The sequence below is a fragment of the Neoarius graeffei genome, chromosome 17 (assembly GCF_027579695.1).
Source record: "Neoarius graeffei isolate fNeoGra1 chromosome 17, fNeoGra1.pri, whole genome shotgun sequence".
NCBI lineage: Eukaryota > Metazoa > Chordata > Actinopteri > Siluriformes > Ariidae > Neoarius > Neoarius graeffei.
In genome coordinates this window covers 30831010-30848729 of record NC_083585.1, presented here as the reverse complement: position 1 = coordinate 30848729, position 17720 = coordinate 30831010, and the positions used below count along the sequence as shown (strand labels likewise).

Here is a 17720-nt window from a genome sequence, read left to right as displayed (position 1 = left end):
AGTCTGTAAACGTCTGGGGACTGAGGAGACAAGTTGCTCAAGTTTAGGGATAGGAATGTTAACCCATTCTTGTCTAATGTAGGATTCTAGTTGCTCAACTGTCTTCGGTCTTTTTTGTCGTATCTTCCATTTTATGATGCGCCAAATGTTTTCTATGGGTGAAAGATCTGGACTGCAGGCTGGCCAGTTCAGTACCCGGACCCTTCTTCTACACAGCCATGATGCTGTAATTGATGCAGTATATGGTTTGGCATTGTCATGTTGGAAAATGCAAGGTCTTCCCTGAAAGAGACGGCATCTGGATGGGAACATATGTTGCTCTAGAACCTGGATATACAGGGAGTGCAGAATTATTAGGCAAGTTGTATTTTTGAGGATTAGTTTTATTATTGAAAAACAACTATGTTCTTGATGAACCCAAAAGACTCATAAATATCAAAGCTGAGTATTTTTGGAAGTTGGAGTAGGGCTTTCTTAGTTTTAGCTATCTTAGGAGGATATCTGTGTGTGCAGGTGACTATAACTGTGCATAATTATTAGGCAACTTAACAAAAAACAAACATATACCCATTTCACTCATTTATTTTCACCAGGGAAACCAATATAACAACTCAACATTCACTAATATACATTGCTGGCATTCAAAAACAAAACAAAAAAACAAAAAACAAATCAGTGACTAATATAGCCGCCTTTCTTTACAAGGACACTCAAAAGCCTGCCATCCATGGATTCGGTCAGTGTTTTGATCTGTTTGCGATCAACATTGCGTGCAGCAGCGACCACAGCCTCCCAGACACTGTTCAGAGATGTGTACTGTTTCCCCTCCTTGTAGATCTCACATTTGATGAGGGACCACAGGTTTTCTATGGGGTTCAGATCAGGTGAACAAGGAGGCCACGTCATTAATCTTTCTTCCTTTAGACCCTTTCTGGCCAGCCATGCTGTGGAGTACTTGGATGTGTGTGATGGAGCATTGTCCTGCATGAAAATCATGTTTTTCTTGAAGGATGCTGACTTCTTCCTGTACCACTGCTTGAAGATGTCTTCCAAAAACTGACAATAGGACTGGGAGTTGAGCTTGACGCCATCCTCAACCCGAAAAGGTCCCACAAGCTCATCTTTGATGATACAAGCCCATACCAGTACCCCACCTCCACCTTGCTGGCGTCTGAGTCGGACTGGAGCTCTCTGCCCTTTGCTGATCCAGCCACAAGCCCATCCATCTGGCCCATCAAGACTCACTCTCATTTCATCTGTCCATAAGACCTTAGAAAAATCAGTCTTGTGATACTTCTTGGCCCAGTCTTGACGTTTCATCTTGTGTGTCTTGTTCAGTGGTGGTCGTTTTTCAGCCTTTGTTACCTTGGCCGTGTCCCTGAGTATTGCACGCCTTGTGCTTTTTGACACTCCAGTGATGTTGCAGCTCTGAAATATGGCAAAACTGGTGGCGAGTGGCATCTTGGCAGCTTCACGCTTGACTTTCCTCAGTTCACGGGCAGTTAGTTTGCGCCTTTTTTTTTCAACGCGCTTCTTGCGACCCTGTTGACTATTTTGAATGAAGCGCTTGATTGTTCGATGGTCACGCTTCAAAAGCTGGGCAATTTTAAGAGTGCTCCATCCCTTTGCAATATATGTCACTATTTTTGACTTTTCTGAGTCCGTCAAATCCCTCTTCTGACCCATTTTGCCAAAGGAAAGGAAGTTGCCTAATAATTTTGCACACCTGATATAGGGTGTTGATGTCATTAGACCACACCCCTTTTCATTACAGAGATGCACATCACCTGGTATGCTTAATTGGTAGGAGGCTTTCAAGCCTATGCAGCTTGGAGTAGGCCAACATGCATAGAGAGGGTAATGTGGTCAACATACTCATTTGCCTAATAATTCTGCACTCCCTGTACCTTTCAGCATTGATGGTGTCTTTCCAGACGTGTAAGCTGCCCATGCCACACGCACTAATGCAACCCCATACCATCAGAGATGCAGGCTTCTGAACTGAGCGCTGATAACAACTTGGGTCGTCCTTCTCCTCTTTAGTCTGAATGACACGGCGTCCCTGATTTCCATAAAGAACTTCAAATTTTGATTCGTCGGACCACAGAACAGTTTTCCACTTTGCCACAGTCCATTTTAAATGAGCCTTGGCCCAGAGAAGACGTCTGCGCTTCTGGATCATGTTTAGATACGGCTTCTTCTTTGAACTATAGAGTTTTAGCTGGCAACGGCGGATGGCACGGTGAATTGTGTTCACAGATAATGTTCTCTGGAAATATTCCTGAGCCCATTTTGTGATTTCCAATACAGAAGCATGCCTGTAAGTGATGCAGTGCCATCTAAGGGCCCAAAGATCACGGGCACCCAGTATGGTTTTCCGGCCTTGACCCTTACGCACAGAGATTCTTCCAGATTCTCTGAATCTTTTGATGATATTATGCACTGTAGATGATATGTTCAAACTCTTTGCAATTTTACACTGTCGAACTCCTTTCTGATATTGCTCCACTATTTGTCGGCGCAGAATTAGGGGGATTGGTGATCCTCTTCCCATCTTTACTTCTGAGAGCCGCTGCCACTCCAAGATGCTCTTTTTATACCCAGTCATGTTAATGACCTATTGCTAATTGACCTAATGAGTTGCAATTTGGTCCTCCAGCTGTTCCTTTTTTGTACCTTTAACTTTTCCAGCCTCTTATTGCCCCTGTCCCAACTTTTTTGAGATGTGTTGCTGTCATGAAATTTCAAATGAGCCAATATTTGGCATGAAATTTCAAAATGTCTCACTTTCGACATTTGATATGTTTGTCTATGTTCTATTGCGAATACAATATCAGTTTTTGAGATTTGTAAATTATTGCATTCCGTTTTTATTTACAATTTGTACTTTGTCCCAACTTTTTTGGAATCGGGGTTCTATGACCTTCATGGGAGAGTCATCAGAAGAAAACCTTTCCTGCGTCCTAGCCACTAAATTCAGTGTCTGAAGTTTGCAAATGAACATCTAAATAAGCCTGATGCATTTTGGAAACAAGTACTGTGGACTGATGAAATCAAAATAGAACTTTTTGGCCACAATGTGCAAAGAATGTTTGGAGAAAAAAGCGTGCCAAATTCCAGGAAAAGAACACCTCTCCGACTCTGAAGCAGGGGTTGTGTTGCAGCCAGTGGCACAGGGCACATTTCAAGAGGCACAAGCTGAAGGTTTTGCCCTGGCCCTCACAGTCACCTGACCTAAACATCATTGAAAATATGTGGATAGATCTCAAAAGAGCAGTGCATGCAAGACAGCCCAAGAAACTTGTAGAACTGGAAGCCTTTTGCAAGGACGAATGTGTGAAAATCCCCCAGGTAAGAACTGAAAGATTATTAGCTGGCTACAAAAAGTGTTTACAAGCTGTGATACTTGCCAAAGGGGGTGTTACTAGGTACTAACCATGCAGGGTGCCCAAACTTTTGCTTCGGGCCCTTTTCCTTTTTTTTGTCATTTAGAAAATGTAAAAGATGAAAATAAAAAATTGTTTTTTCTTAAAATATGACAGGAATGAGTCATATTTAACTTTATGCCTTTTGGAGATCATTTCATCTTCAACTTGCTTAACTGCTCACAGTAACAGCAATTTTGACCAGGGGTGCCCAAACTTTTGCATACCACTGTATCTCTCAACAATGACATTTGAGTCAGTCATATCCTTTACGGGTTCAACATGCGTAAATATCAACTTAGTCTGGCTCATTTCCATTTTGCTAGTCAGGGCTCAGGACATGGAGCTTAACTGTTCTTTCCGTTAAATTGTTATATTCAGTGGTGAACTGTTACTATTAGACCTGGGACTTCAGCTCAGCCAAAACTTAGCCAGACACCCCAAAAAAGCAACAGGGCAAATGATTTTGCAAGGGATTGGCACCAGGCTGCCAAGTCGCTCCATTGTGTGTAGCTGTAAATGTTGATTTTAAAAGTAACTAAGTAAATTACATCGGGAAATGAATACTTAAGTCCGAGTGAAAAATACTGTACCGAGCGTGCGTGAAAGAAAAGTCTGGAGACAGAAATCTTAGTTTCTCAGTCATTAGCCTGTGCTACTTGCTCTCGATAGCACTAGTTTGACCGCTTTATTAGCGTTCGCTAACACTACAGATGAACGCTATACCAGCTGGAAGGTGACTTCACTGCCGCGCTAACAGTGCTGATTCGCGGTTAAACTTGCGTTGGCCTTCGAGAAGACCGAGGGTGATACATTTTTGGTCCCTCCCACTATAAATCAAAATCTGATTGTTTAATTCATCTGTCACTTCCTATATCAACATACACTGCCATGGCCTTCTGTCCCGGCCATGAAGTCCTAACCAATGAGTGAGCCGGATCTAAACTCTTCTCAGCCTAGAGACAAAAACAAAAAACAAAAAAACTCACTGGATAACTCTATTTTAATGTTTTCAGGACAGCAACCCTTTCATTTGTGAAGAAAATCTGATTGAAAATGAGGTCAAATTAGAATTAGAAGAGAATAATTATAATGTAATTATGAAAGACTGAAAGAAATTAAATATAACATTTGAAGTGCTGATATGTTTGGGCCTTCTGTGAAGGCGCTGACGGTTCCCCTCTGGTTGTTTTGATAGAGTTGTAGTCAAATTGTAATCAAATAAAACCAACACGAACTCAATTTGGGACGTTCAACCAGTTCAATGAAAAAAGAACAATTTGTTCATGGGTCAGGCATGACTACTATATAAACAGTGTTACTGAACATGTATTATTTATGAAGTAAAACCATGGCACCCCCTTAGAGCCGTTAGAGCATATTGCAGAGCCAGTCCACTGTTCAGCAGTGTTCAGCAGATTCAGGCTGTTTAAATGTCGCTGGCAGATTCGGGTGCGTCCTTATAGGGATGAAAGTAAGAAGAATAGCTCTTTGGAAAGAGACAGCGATAAATACAGTGTGAAGGACAGAGCAGCTGAGCTATAAGTCATCTCTGTTCAGCCTTTTTCTTATTACATACAGTGGTGCTTGAAAGTTTGTGAACCCTTTAGAATTTTCTATATTTCTGCATAAATATGACCTAAAACATCATCCGATTTTCACACAAGTCCTAAAAGTAGATAAAGAGAACCCAGTTAAACAAATGAGACAAAAATATTATACTTGGTCATTTATTTATTGAGGAAAATTATCCAATATTACATATCTGTGAGTGGCAAAAGTATGTGAACCTCTAGGATTAGCAGTTCATTTGAAGGTGAAATTAGAGTCAGGTGTTTTCAATCAATGAGACGACAATCAGGTGTGAGTGGGCACCCTGTTTTATTTAAAGAACAGGGATCTATCAAAGTCTGATCTTCACAACGCATGTTTGTGGAAGTGTATCATGGCACCAACAAAGGAGATTTCTGAGGACCTCAGAAAAAGCATTGTTGATGCTCATCAGGCTGGAAAAGTTTACAAAACCATCTCTAAAGAGTTTGGACTCCACCAATCCACATTCACACAGACTGTGTACAAATGGAGGAAATTCAAGACCATTCTTACCCTCCCCAGGAGTGGTCGACCAACAAAGATCACTCCAAGAGCAAGGTGTGTAATAGTCGGCGAGGTCACAAAGGACCACAGGGGAACTTCTAAGCAACTGAAGGCCTCTCTCACATTGGCTAATGTTAATGTTCATGGGTCCACCATCAGGAGAACACTGAACAACAATGGTGTGCATGGCAGGGTTACAAGGAGAAAGACACTGCTCTCCAAAAAGAACATTGCTGCTCATCTGCAGTTTGTTAAGATCACGTGGACAAGCCAGAATGCTATTGGAAAAATGTTTTGTGGATAGATGAGACCAAAATAGAACTTTTTGGTTTAAATGAGAAGTGTTATGTTTGGAGAAAGGAAAACACTGCATTCCAGCATAAGAACCTTATCCCATCTGTGAAACATGGTGGTGGTAGTATCATGGTTTGGGCCTGTTTTGCTGCATCTGGGCCAGGACAGCTTGCCATCATTGATGGAACAATGAATTCTGAATTATACCGGCGAATTCTAAAGAAAAATGTCAGGACATCTGTCCATGAACTGAATCTCAAGAGAAGGTGGGTCATGCAGGAAGACAACGACCCTAAGCACACAAGTCGTTCTACCAAAGAATGGTTCATTCTCATCTCATCTCATTATCTGTAGCCGCTTTATCCTGTTCTACAGGGTCGCAGGCAAGCTGGAGCCTATCCCAGCTGACTACGGACGAAAGGCGGGGTACACCCTGGACAAGTCGCCAGGTCATCACAGGGCTGACACATAGACACATACAACCATTCACACTCACATTCACACCTACGGTCAATTTAGAGTCACCAGTTAACCTAACCTGCATGTCTTTGGACTGTGGGGGAAACCGGAGCACCCGGAGGAAACCCACGCAGACACGGGGAGAACATGCAAATTCCACACAGAAAGGCCCTCGCCAGCCATGGGGCTCGAACCCAGGACCTTCTTGCTGTGAGGCGACAGCGCTAACCACTACACCACCGTGCCGCCCCCAAAGAATGGTTAAAGAAGAATAAAGTGAATGTTTTGGAATGGCCAAGTCAAAGTCCTGACCTTAATCCAATGGAAATGTTGTGGAAGGACCTGAAGCCAGCAGTTCATGTGAGGAAACCCACCAACATCCCAGAGTTGAAGCTGTTCTGTACGGAGGAATGGGCTAAAATTCCTCCAAGCTGGTGTGCAGGGCTGATCAACAGTTACCAGAAATGTTTAGTTGCAGTTATTGCTGCACAAGGGGGTCACACCACATACTTTTGCCACTCACAGATATGTAATATTGGACCATTTTCCTCAATAAATAAATGACCAAGTATAATATTTTTATCTCATTTGTTTAACTGGGTTCTCTTTGTCTACTTTTAGGACTTGTGTGAAAATCTGATGATGTTTAAGGTCATATTTATGCAGAAATATAGAAAATTCTAAAGGGTTCACAAACTTTCAAGCACCACTGTACCACCATCCACCTCCTTGATACCGCCTGGTGTCACAATGGTGTCGCTACTTACGTTTAATTTCATTCCAGAGACATTTAAAGGAAATTGGTTTATTCCTCTTTGTAGCTTGAAGTCATACAGTCTGGTTGTTTTGCTTTTCGTGGACAGAAGATTTGAGTGGATGAATGATCAGCATCTCAGATTAAGTAAATTCCTTTGAATAAAAAATGTAACCGCATGCATGGCTACGCTTTCTAAATCTGCTGTTTGTATTTTACACACAACCTCAGGTTTGAGATGGTTGGTAAACAAATGCTAATGTTGTAATAAATGTTATAACTGCCAATTTACATTTCTGTAATCATCTCAACCATTATTGCGTAACATAACGCTTTTTATAATTACAAGAATTGATTTGCCAAGGGTTATTATGCTAACTGACTGCTTCTTAATTGATTGAAGAAAACACCCTTAAAGTTCATCATATGTAATGGTAATATTTTCTTGAAATCATCTCATCTCATTATCTCTAGCCGCTTTATCCTGTCCTACAGGGTCGCAGGCAAGCTGGAGCCTATTCCAGCTGACTACGGGCGAAAGGCGGGGTACACCCTGGACAAGTCGCCAGGTCATCACAGGGCTGACACATAGACACAGACAACCATTCACACTCACATTCACACCTACGCTCAATTTAGAGTCACCAGTTAACCTAACCTGCATGTCTTTGGACTGTGGGGGAAACCGGAGCACCCGGAGGAAACCCACGCGGACACAGGGGGAACATGCAATCTCCGCACAGAAAGGCCCTCGCCGGCCATGGGGCTCGAACCTGGACCTTCTTGCTGTGAGGCGACAGCGCTAACCACTACATCACTATGCCGCCCTTCTTGAAATCAATAAGCATAATAATAACAATAATAACAATAGTGAAATCGATTGGCAAATAACCTCGGCGATGCAAAATGAAATGCAGTTAAGGCGATATGCTGTAGAGTCCGTGAGATGCTTGGTCTGGTTATTTCCTGTCTATTAAGTCTTAATATGAATGTCTTTGTGGATAAATCTTATCCCTTATTAAGGGAAGGGTGGTACCATTTTTCTTTTATATTAATTATTTATATGCATCATTTTCCCTCTTAAATAGATGTATGTATCTGAATGCATCATTTACTACAGTATAGGCATCACGCTTTTTGAGTGAGCATGTGTGTATGCGTGGGGGGGGGGCTGTTCTTGAAAGCATAGGAATGCAGAAATAGCTTCTAATGGATTCCTGATGGATGCAGTGTTCTGCATGTGAATAATATGAAGCCGATTTCTTTCTACTCTGAAGGACACTGAGGTGAAACTGACATTTCATGAAATAGCGCACAGCGTTATATATACAGTAATGCTGGTCTTTAAAAAGTTATTGTACAGAAAATATATCTATAACGCATTTACTTAAGTCCCTAGTTTATGTAGGTTGTTTTTTTATTCGTATAAATATGCAGGTGATTATAGGAGAGCGTGTGCTCTGATTGGTTGAGAGATTTGGAGTATTTAAATAGTATTAGCTGGCTTTGAGTGGTATATCAGATATATTCCATTCAGCCAGCATGATACTGAATGATTCGAAAACGAGTAGCTGAATGGAATATATCTGATATACCATGAAAAATGCCAGCCAATATTATTATTATTATTATTATTATTATATATACACATTTGATGGAACAATTATAGATTTTACAAAAAGTTAAGAACTGGGTGGTAACTTACCAATATTGAATCCTGGTTCTGATCCAATGTAATTCAATGTTCTGTCAATCCAATGTACTGTACAAAGTCAAAGTTCTAACAATAAAAATGGTACAAGTCCAAAAAGCCTGAACAACAACCCAACTTATATATAAGCTACAGTATAAACAGGTTGACAGTTCAAGTTCAAAGTTACTTTTGGTCGTAGTTCATTGTTACATTGCAGTTGTTCAAAACAAAAGGGCTTTGCTGAGTGAAGTCCACGAGGGAAGTCCTCTTGTAAAAGTCTCCGTCACTTTTCCTCACTTCCAAGTAGAACTTTATATTTCCGCTATTGCTCTCTTTTCCAGTTTTTTGATGTCTGTTGGTATGCTTTTCTCTTGTAAATACGCGTGAAGAATATCCAGTGAAGTTTTGGTAGCCTTTTGGGTGTTCAGCACGTCTTTCTCTTTAAATCTTCCGCTTTGAATGAAGCAAACCTCGTGGCCATGTTTGCGTACAAACTGTCAGTCACTCACGAGTGCGCAAGTTTTACATCTCCGACATGTCTCTTTTCCAGTTTTTCCATATATTTGATGCAAAAGATTAAATGTGTGAAGAATATCCAGTGATGTTTTGGTAGCTTTTTGGGTGTTCAGTGCATCTTTCTCTTTAAATCTTCAGCTTTTAATGAAGCAAACCTCGCAGCCATGTTTGTGTACAAATTGTCAGTCACTCACTAGCGCGGAAGTTTTACATCTCCGACATGTCTCTTTTCCAGTTTTTTGATGTCCGCTGGTATGTTTTTCTCTTGTAAATATGCGTGAAGAATATATAATGAAGTTTTGGTAGCCTTTCAGCGCATCTTTAGCTTCAGTTTATTTATTTAGTGCTTAAACCAAGCATTGAATTAACCCCATCTTCTCTCTCCCGGCCGACAAAGAAACGATTGTGCGTATGCACAGCAGAAAGTTTTGTCATTGGATCTTCGCATGTGACGTTGTATTGTCTTGACAATGTGCAATATTATAACAATATTGCATGCTCATTCTCCATGGGGGAGCATGGCATAATATATGCAAGGTAAGCAATATGATAACAATATTGCATGTCATCAGTAAACCCGCTAGAAGGGAATAGAATACATGTTTTTATTCCATGGAAAAAGTGTCCTGCATAATAATTCTTGATGATCACGTCCAGTCACTCAGCAAAATGGTAGCCAATCGCTTTGCCACTGTACGTGAGGAAAAATGAGAAATTATGAAAGAAAATGCTGTTCCTAAAAACAGTAAAAATGCTACGAAGTTTGGTCTAAAACTATTCAAAGGTAAGGTGGAACTGTGATTTATTTTCTCTATATCAAAACAAAGTATTTTATGTTACTCGGCGTAGATAAGTGACACAAGTCTGCGCCCATTATTTTTGCATGCTACTTTTGAAGATTGAAATAAATGATTTTTTTTAATATGACTTTTTAAATAATCACCTGTGTATTTATACTAAAACAATTATATGCCTCAGGCCCAATGAATATCGGTGGATAATAACCTCGCCTTTGTCTCGGATATTATTCGCCAATATTTACCTCGCCTTCGGTGAATAATTTTTAATTAATTCCAGTTTAAGTTTCTCATGGTGCATTATGTGTAGTCCTTTGATGATCAGTGTCTAACTATATTGCTGATGGACTGCTGGATTTTATAATCACAGCTGAGCAACCTTGTGAGATAGATAGATAGATAGATAGATAGATAGATAGATAGATAGATAGATAGATAGATAGATAGATAGATAGATAGATAGATAGATAGATAGATAGATAGATAGATAGCTGAAGCCAAAAGTTTACACACACCTAGGCCAAAGACATTCAAACTCCACTCATTTCATGTTGCCTTACGTTTCCTGTGTTAGGTCAATGAGGGTATTTGCTTTATTTCCATGAGGTAATTTCAAAATAATAGCTAACAGACAGATTTATTTCGGCTTTTATTTACTATATCAGTTTTTAGTGGGTCACTTTGTTAGAATTTGTTGGCCTTGCCTTTTAATTGCTTGAACTTGAATTGTTTTTCAGAATCATCCTTCTTCATAACGTGCTCTAAGAGGTATGGTGGTATTGCATAGTTGGTATTTTTTAGTTATAGTCAAACAGTAGGTTGAATAGATTGCCCCTGGTCCATCTGTATGCTATTTAGTCATCAAAGCTCTTGCTATTTTACATAATAAAATGGTTCCCATTGGTTTCCATGCCAGCCTGCATTAAGTTTGTGCTGTTGTTTTTTTTTAATACCTACTTCTTAAAGTAATTTGGACTCATTCTCATATCTAAGAATACTTCATTCACAGCTCTCTCACACACGTTAGACTAATATTAGTGTAATCAAATTGAAGCAGCAGATACAGGAGTGTTTTGCATCGATGACCACATGATTGCTGGTTCATTTTCTGCATCATGCACCAAGGAAATGAGCTAATGTTAGATTAAATAGATTAGATAAGAAGGCTGCAGAATTTAATATCCCAGGGATTCCACTCTATAAATGTACCCTCCAGTAAAACACTAAGTGCCTTGTAATTAAAAGACATGATTTCAAAGCCACCACTGTTCCAAGCAGGAGTAGACCTTGTTTTATGAGGCCATATTGGTGCTATTTGGGTCCCTCTCCACTTCCTCATGGTCCTTACAGAAAACAGGGTATGAGGCAGAGGGACATGCACCAGCACCTACTGTCATGATGAACACCAATGTCACACTGCATCGCACTGACACATTTCCCCATGGCTGAGCGGGCAGGGTGGGGACATTTTCACTGTGTGCTGATCAGGAGCTACCAGCTGCGACGGAGTCACTCACCCAGACCTGACACGTAGGCCACAACCACATGGCTTAAAATAAAACTTGCCTCAATGACAGTGATACAGTCAGGGATGCTCATACTGATTAAACACACACACACACACACACACACACTCACACACGTGACATTTACATAGAACAATCAAAATACTTGTGGAAGAGACTGCATTTATATAACATTACTGTTCAGATAGGTCTTTAATAGGACATTATTTTTATGTCACCTTTGAAATATCATCTGTCTCATGCTTTTTTCTGCAAGTGTCAAAATGAGAAAGAGAGAGAGAATACAGTGGCAGTCAGTTCTAGACATTTTACATTTACCTTGTTTGAAAGATTATGTTCATCTCTCAAACTACAACTAATAAGCAGTCATCAGCAACGTAGCAAAGAAGCACAACAAAATATGTTCACCTCCACGACTCTCATGCATTGGTTATCTATACATCAAGGTTCAGTGCAGCCTGATTTGAAAAGTACATAATATGATAATCATTCCACCCTCGTGTGTGTGTGTGTATATATATAGTAACAGGGTGTTAGAAACAGAGGCGATTCTAGAGTCTGTTGTGGCCCCAAGCAAAAATTTCCAGGGGGCCCTTCTGACCAGTGTTCATCACCAATATGTTATAAATAATCTGACACCAACAAAAAATGTATGAAACCAAAGTTTTTTAAATTCCAAATGTGAAAATACAATGGTAAATAACAATAAAAACAAAATAAATAAGCCCTCGGGCCCCGACTCTCGGGGGGCCCCTGGGCCAGGGGGCCCCAAGCAGTTGCCTGCCTTGCCTGTTCACAAGATGCACGTCTGGTTAGAAACTACTATAATATTTTATTGCAGATTTGTAAAGACATGTCCATTAAGTTATTGTGCAGAATTATTGTTTTATGCTCGGTTTGCTTCTTGAAAAAGTAAATATCTATTCCAATAAATATTTTCCATATTTCAATAATGATACATTTTTCATTCAATCATTCATTCATTCATTCACTCACATTTCCTGATCATGATATAATCCACAACCATAGTCTATCATTTCATCCTCATGATCCTGATTCTCATGTTTATTTTTCCATTCAGGATTATTTGTGATTCATTATGATGTATGATGTGTTGTGGATTAGTGTTGCTGAAGTTAGAATAACCTCAGTGCAGGAACCTCAAGACCATTTGCCTGGGTGGGGCTCTAGAACACATTCTAGGCTATTTTTCATCATGGTAAAGGTTTCCTCATTAGGTAATAGCACTAAATCGGCTTTTAATAAAAATGGAAGCTGTATTTTGGCAAGGGCTTGAAGGATTTTTCCCCCTGATGTGCTGAATTTATGATTAATTCACGGGTCTCTCAGTTCTCACGACTCACTGTGCTCAGGCGGACAGAAAACAACAACAACTGGTGAGAGTGAAACTCATCCTTCCATACTAGACAGTGCGCTCAGACAGAGCTCAGTCCTACAGCGAGTCCTGTACTGTTTAGGCGGAGAGGAGAGGGGGGCTCGGGTGTAGCCAATCACTTTGGGAGAAAAGAAAAGCAGCCAATCAGATTAATCCATTTCAGACTGCGTGAAGTGAGCGGCGCCATCACCAAAGAGACTGAAATGTAGCGCGTATAAGGTGGAGTCTAAAGTTGTTTTTCTGTGTGTGTGTGTGTGAGTAAAACAGAAGGATTGCGGTGTGTGTGTGTGTGTATTTATGTACTCGCGCTCCTTAAACCGGACATCAACTCGTTTATATCCGGAGGTTGGAGCGCGAGCGCTGTTTGTTGCCAAGAGGAAGTGCAGTTATGACAGAGCACGCGCTCAGAGCACGCGCTCATTATTTTATTTACACTGAAAAGTCTGCATGCATTCATTCATTTATTTGTTTGTTTGTTTGTTTGTTTGTTTAAAAATTATCAGCAAGCAACAACACACACATACACTATATATATATATATATATATATATATATATATATATATATATATATATATATAGTGTGTGTGTGTGTGTGTGTGTTGTTGCTTGCTGATAATTTTTAAATAAATAAACAAATAAATGAATGAATGCATGCAGACTTTTCAGTGTAAATAAAATTATATATACACACACACACATTATATATATATATATATATATATATATATATATATATATATATATATATATATATATATATATATACGTGCACGCACACACATACATATATGTGTGTGTGTGTGTGTGTGTGTGTGTGTGTGTTGTTGCTTGCTGATAATTTTTAAATAAATAAACAAATGAATGAATGCATGCAGACTTTTCAGTGTAAATAAAATTATATATATACACACACACACACACACACACATATATATATATATATATATATATATATATATATATGTGTGTGTGTGTGTGTGTGTGTTGTTGCTTGCTGATAATTTTTAAATAAATAAACAAATAAATGAATGCATGCAGACTTTTCAGTGTAAATAAAATTATATACACACACACACACACACACACACACACACACACACACACACATTATATATATATATATGTATATATATACGCGCGCGCGCGCACACACACAAAACACGCCCTGATCATATCAATTTATTATCCATTTTAATAACTGCTCTGATTCACAAGTGAAAAGACCCAATAAAAACAGATCCAAGCCATACAGACATCTCACAGGCTTTCAAATGAAGAGCAACTGATAAAACCTGCAGTGCGGCACCCACGGTTGATACATACAAATATATATGCATGCACATTTTTGAAAGCATAATATTTCCAAATATAAGCTAGATTCATGTTTTATCTCAGGATGCGTTTGCACAACCAGGATGCACCATCAGCTGTAATTCAGATATACACTAACGCGCTGCTGCTGCTGCTGCTGCTGCGAAACCCATTAAACTTTCAAAGGCGCGCGCGCCACTAAACTTGTATGGATGAACCTGCAAATGCGTGTTGTTGTTGTTGTTGTTGTTGTTGTTGTTGTTGTTGTAATGCATATTAATCTCTAAAGGCTCTGATGTTTACATCACGACACCATAATAATAAACTCACAAAACACCTGCAGAGCAGCGAAAAAAGAGGAGAGAGAGAGAGAGAGAGAGAGAGAGAGAGAGAGAGAGAGAGTCTTACCCCGTTTAAACATGTTGGAAAAGTGTTGGTGCGCGTTAAACCCCTCTGGGAATCATTTATCTCGGCTGGTCTTGCGTTCCGGTCCGGTGCTGATTATTGTCTCAGGGATGATTAGATAGACTGTGAAGCAATGAAATTTTCGCTGGATGTCGACTGAAGGCATTGGGGATGCGACCCACCTCCGTCCGTGATGAAAAGTCCCACAGCAGGCGAGAGAGTTCAGGATGAATGTTAATTCAGGGATCTACAGTGCACTGAGGCTGGATTGCTGGATCTTCTCTCCTCCAGTCAAGTCAAGTCCTGGACAAGAGCAGAGCAGCGCACAGACAGAAACAGAGAGAGAGAGAGAGACAGAGAGAGAGACAGAGAGAGAGAGAGAGACAGAGAGAGAGATCCTGCAGTCCGAGATGCTGTGTGTTGTTGTGTTGCGCGCGCGCGCGTCCTCGTCTATCCAGAGCCAGAATCCAGAAAGGTCCAGAAATGAGCCATGAACTGAGCAATCATATTAAACTCCAAATCGGTCCAAAATGAAGATCAGGGTCCAAAGCGTCTCCTGGTGAACTTTGTCTCAGCGATCTGTTTAGTAAAAACGTTCTTTTCTTTTCTTTTCTTTTCTTTTCTTTTTAATCAACACGATAATCCAGTCCGTCTTGAGCCCCAGTGAGAAGCTCGTCCTGCGTTGAGGAGATGTCCGCTTCACTACACTTCCTCTCTGACAGCATCGCGTTCACATTTCCGGTTTGGAGACAGGAGACAGTGAGATGCTGTTAGGGCGCGACACCGGTGTGTTTGCGCACGAGACCAAGAGATGTTGCGCCACATCAGCCGACTGATGAGCACCTGAGATACACAGAGCAGTGTGAATGAACCCCAGCCAGTGGAAAGGGAAAAAAAAATCTTATCGAGTCTGTTTATAGGCGCTGCCTGGAAGTGCTTATGAAATTCTCTCTCTCTCTCACTCTCTCTCTCTCTCTCTCTCTCTCTCACACACACACACACACACACAGGTTTGTCCTATCATCTTTGGGAGGACATTTTTTTGTAAAGCAATGTTTACTGAAATATAACCAAGTGGAAACATGTTCATTAGTATTTATGAGATACAGTAAACAGATCCGGGGTGGCATGGTGGTGTAGTGGTTAGCACTGTCGCCTCACAGCAAGAAGGTCCGGGTTCGAGCCCCGTGGCCGGCAAGGGCCTTTCTGTGCGGAGTTTGCATGTTCTCCCCGTGTCCACGTGGGTTTCCTCCGGGTGCTCCGGTTTCCCCCACAGTCCAAAGACATGCAGGTTAGGTTAACTGGTGACTCTAAATTGACCGTAGGTGTGAATGTGAGTGTGAATGGTTGTCTGTGTCTATGTGTCAGCCCTGTGATGACCTAGCGACTTGTCCAGGGTGTACCCTGCCTTTCGCCCGTAGTCAGCTGGGATAGGCTCCAGCTTGCCTGCAACCAGCGGCTGGAGATAATGAGATGAGTAAACAGATCCCCATAACCCCCCCCCCATCCCATCCCTATCCCTCACCAGCACTTGGACAGTCAACCAAATTCTCAAGAAATACATCTATAATAGTGGAGTATTTCTTTAAAGAAAATAACAGACCAATAACATCAAGTCAAGTTTATTTCTATAGCGCTTTTAACAATAGACATACAAAAGGTACAAATAAATACCTTAGAGGGTACTGCTCCAGTGACAAACTGTTGTACCCCAAAAGGTACTTTATTTTCTGAGAGTGTAGCAATGTCCCACTTAGAGGAAGTTCTAACTTCAATTTTAATCATCCATCCATTATCTGTAACCGCTTATCCTGTACAGGGTCACGGACAAACCGGAGCCTATCCCAGCTGACTATGGGTGAGAGGCGGGGTACACCTTGGACAAGTCACCAGGTCATCGCAGAGCTGACACACAGACAAACAACCATTGACACTCACATTCACACGTATAGTCAATTTAGAGTCACCAGTTAACCTAACCTGCATGTCTTTGGACTGTGGGGGAAACCGGAGCACCTGGAGGAAACCCACACAGACACGGGGAGAACATGCAAACTCCACACAGAAAGGCCCCTGTCAGCCGCTGGGCTTGAACCCAGACCTTCTTGCTGTGAGGTGACAGTGCTAACCACTACAACACTGTGCCACCCTCAGTTTTAATCAATTAATCTATTTTTCAATTAAGATAAGGATTGCAGCTTGACAGAATTTGAATGACTTAAAACATGAGCTAATTTTATATCCCTAATCTATCCCTAATCTATCCCCAATGAGTGCGATGGTGGCAAGGAAAAACTCCCTCAGACGACATGAGGAAGAAACCTCGAGAGGAACCAGACTCAAAAGGGAACCCATCCTCATTTGGGTGATAACAGACAACATTAACAGTTTTAACATGAAGTCAGTTTCGTTGAAGTTATATCTCTTCATTGATGGAAACTTGAGCGCAAAACTGTTCATGACAACCGCAGTCCGAAAGTTAGTAAGTCAACTGTAGCCATAAAAGCATTACTGTAAGTGTCCAGCCGTCTCGATTGGGAGCATCACCTTATTCGTGGTGAGGCGGTTTGCGTGTCCCAATGACCCCTAGAGCTATGCCGACTGGAGTCCTAGACTCCTGACAGGGTCACCCATGTCAGACAGGCCGAAGGGTAGGGGCCAGACAAAGAATGATCCCCTGGTCCTCCAGGTTGGGAGTTGGGCTGTGGGCTGATAACCCACTCCCGTAAAATACATGTATTACAGAAACCAGAAGCAAAACTGATTCACCGGAAGGGAACACCACCATGACTGTACCTCATAGTAGATGCATGATGATGCATGGGAATCAAAGCCAAAAGGACACACCCAGGCTGATAGGGTCATTGGTGCACCCGAAACACACTATAAAGATAGGAAACTGGAATGTGCGCACGTTGTATAGAGCTGGAAATCTTGCCCAAGCGGCAAGGGAAATGAGTAAGAGAGGAATAGCTATCACGGGAATTAGTGAAACACATTGGACTGGACAAGGGAAAGTACAGCTAGCAGATGGAGAGACAATTA

At 41.0% G+C, this 17720-nt stretch overlaps 1 protein-coding gene across 1 annotated transcript in view; it reads right to left on the bottom strand.

The window, feature by feature from the left end:
- Nucleotides 1–14754, bottom strand: part of rtn4rl1b (reticulon 4 receptor-like 1b) — a 377201-nt gene extending 362447 nt beyond the window's left edge. The window contains exon 1 of the mRNA XM_060898078.1: nucleotides 14679–14754. Coding sequence (XP_060754061.1) covers nucleotides 14679–14691 — 13 coding nt within the window. The 5' untranslated portion in view covers nucleotides 14692–14754. The remainder of the gene's footprint in view (nucleotides 1–14678) is intronic.
- Between the last annotated feature and the right edge of the window lie 2966 nt (nucleotides 14755–17720).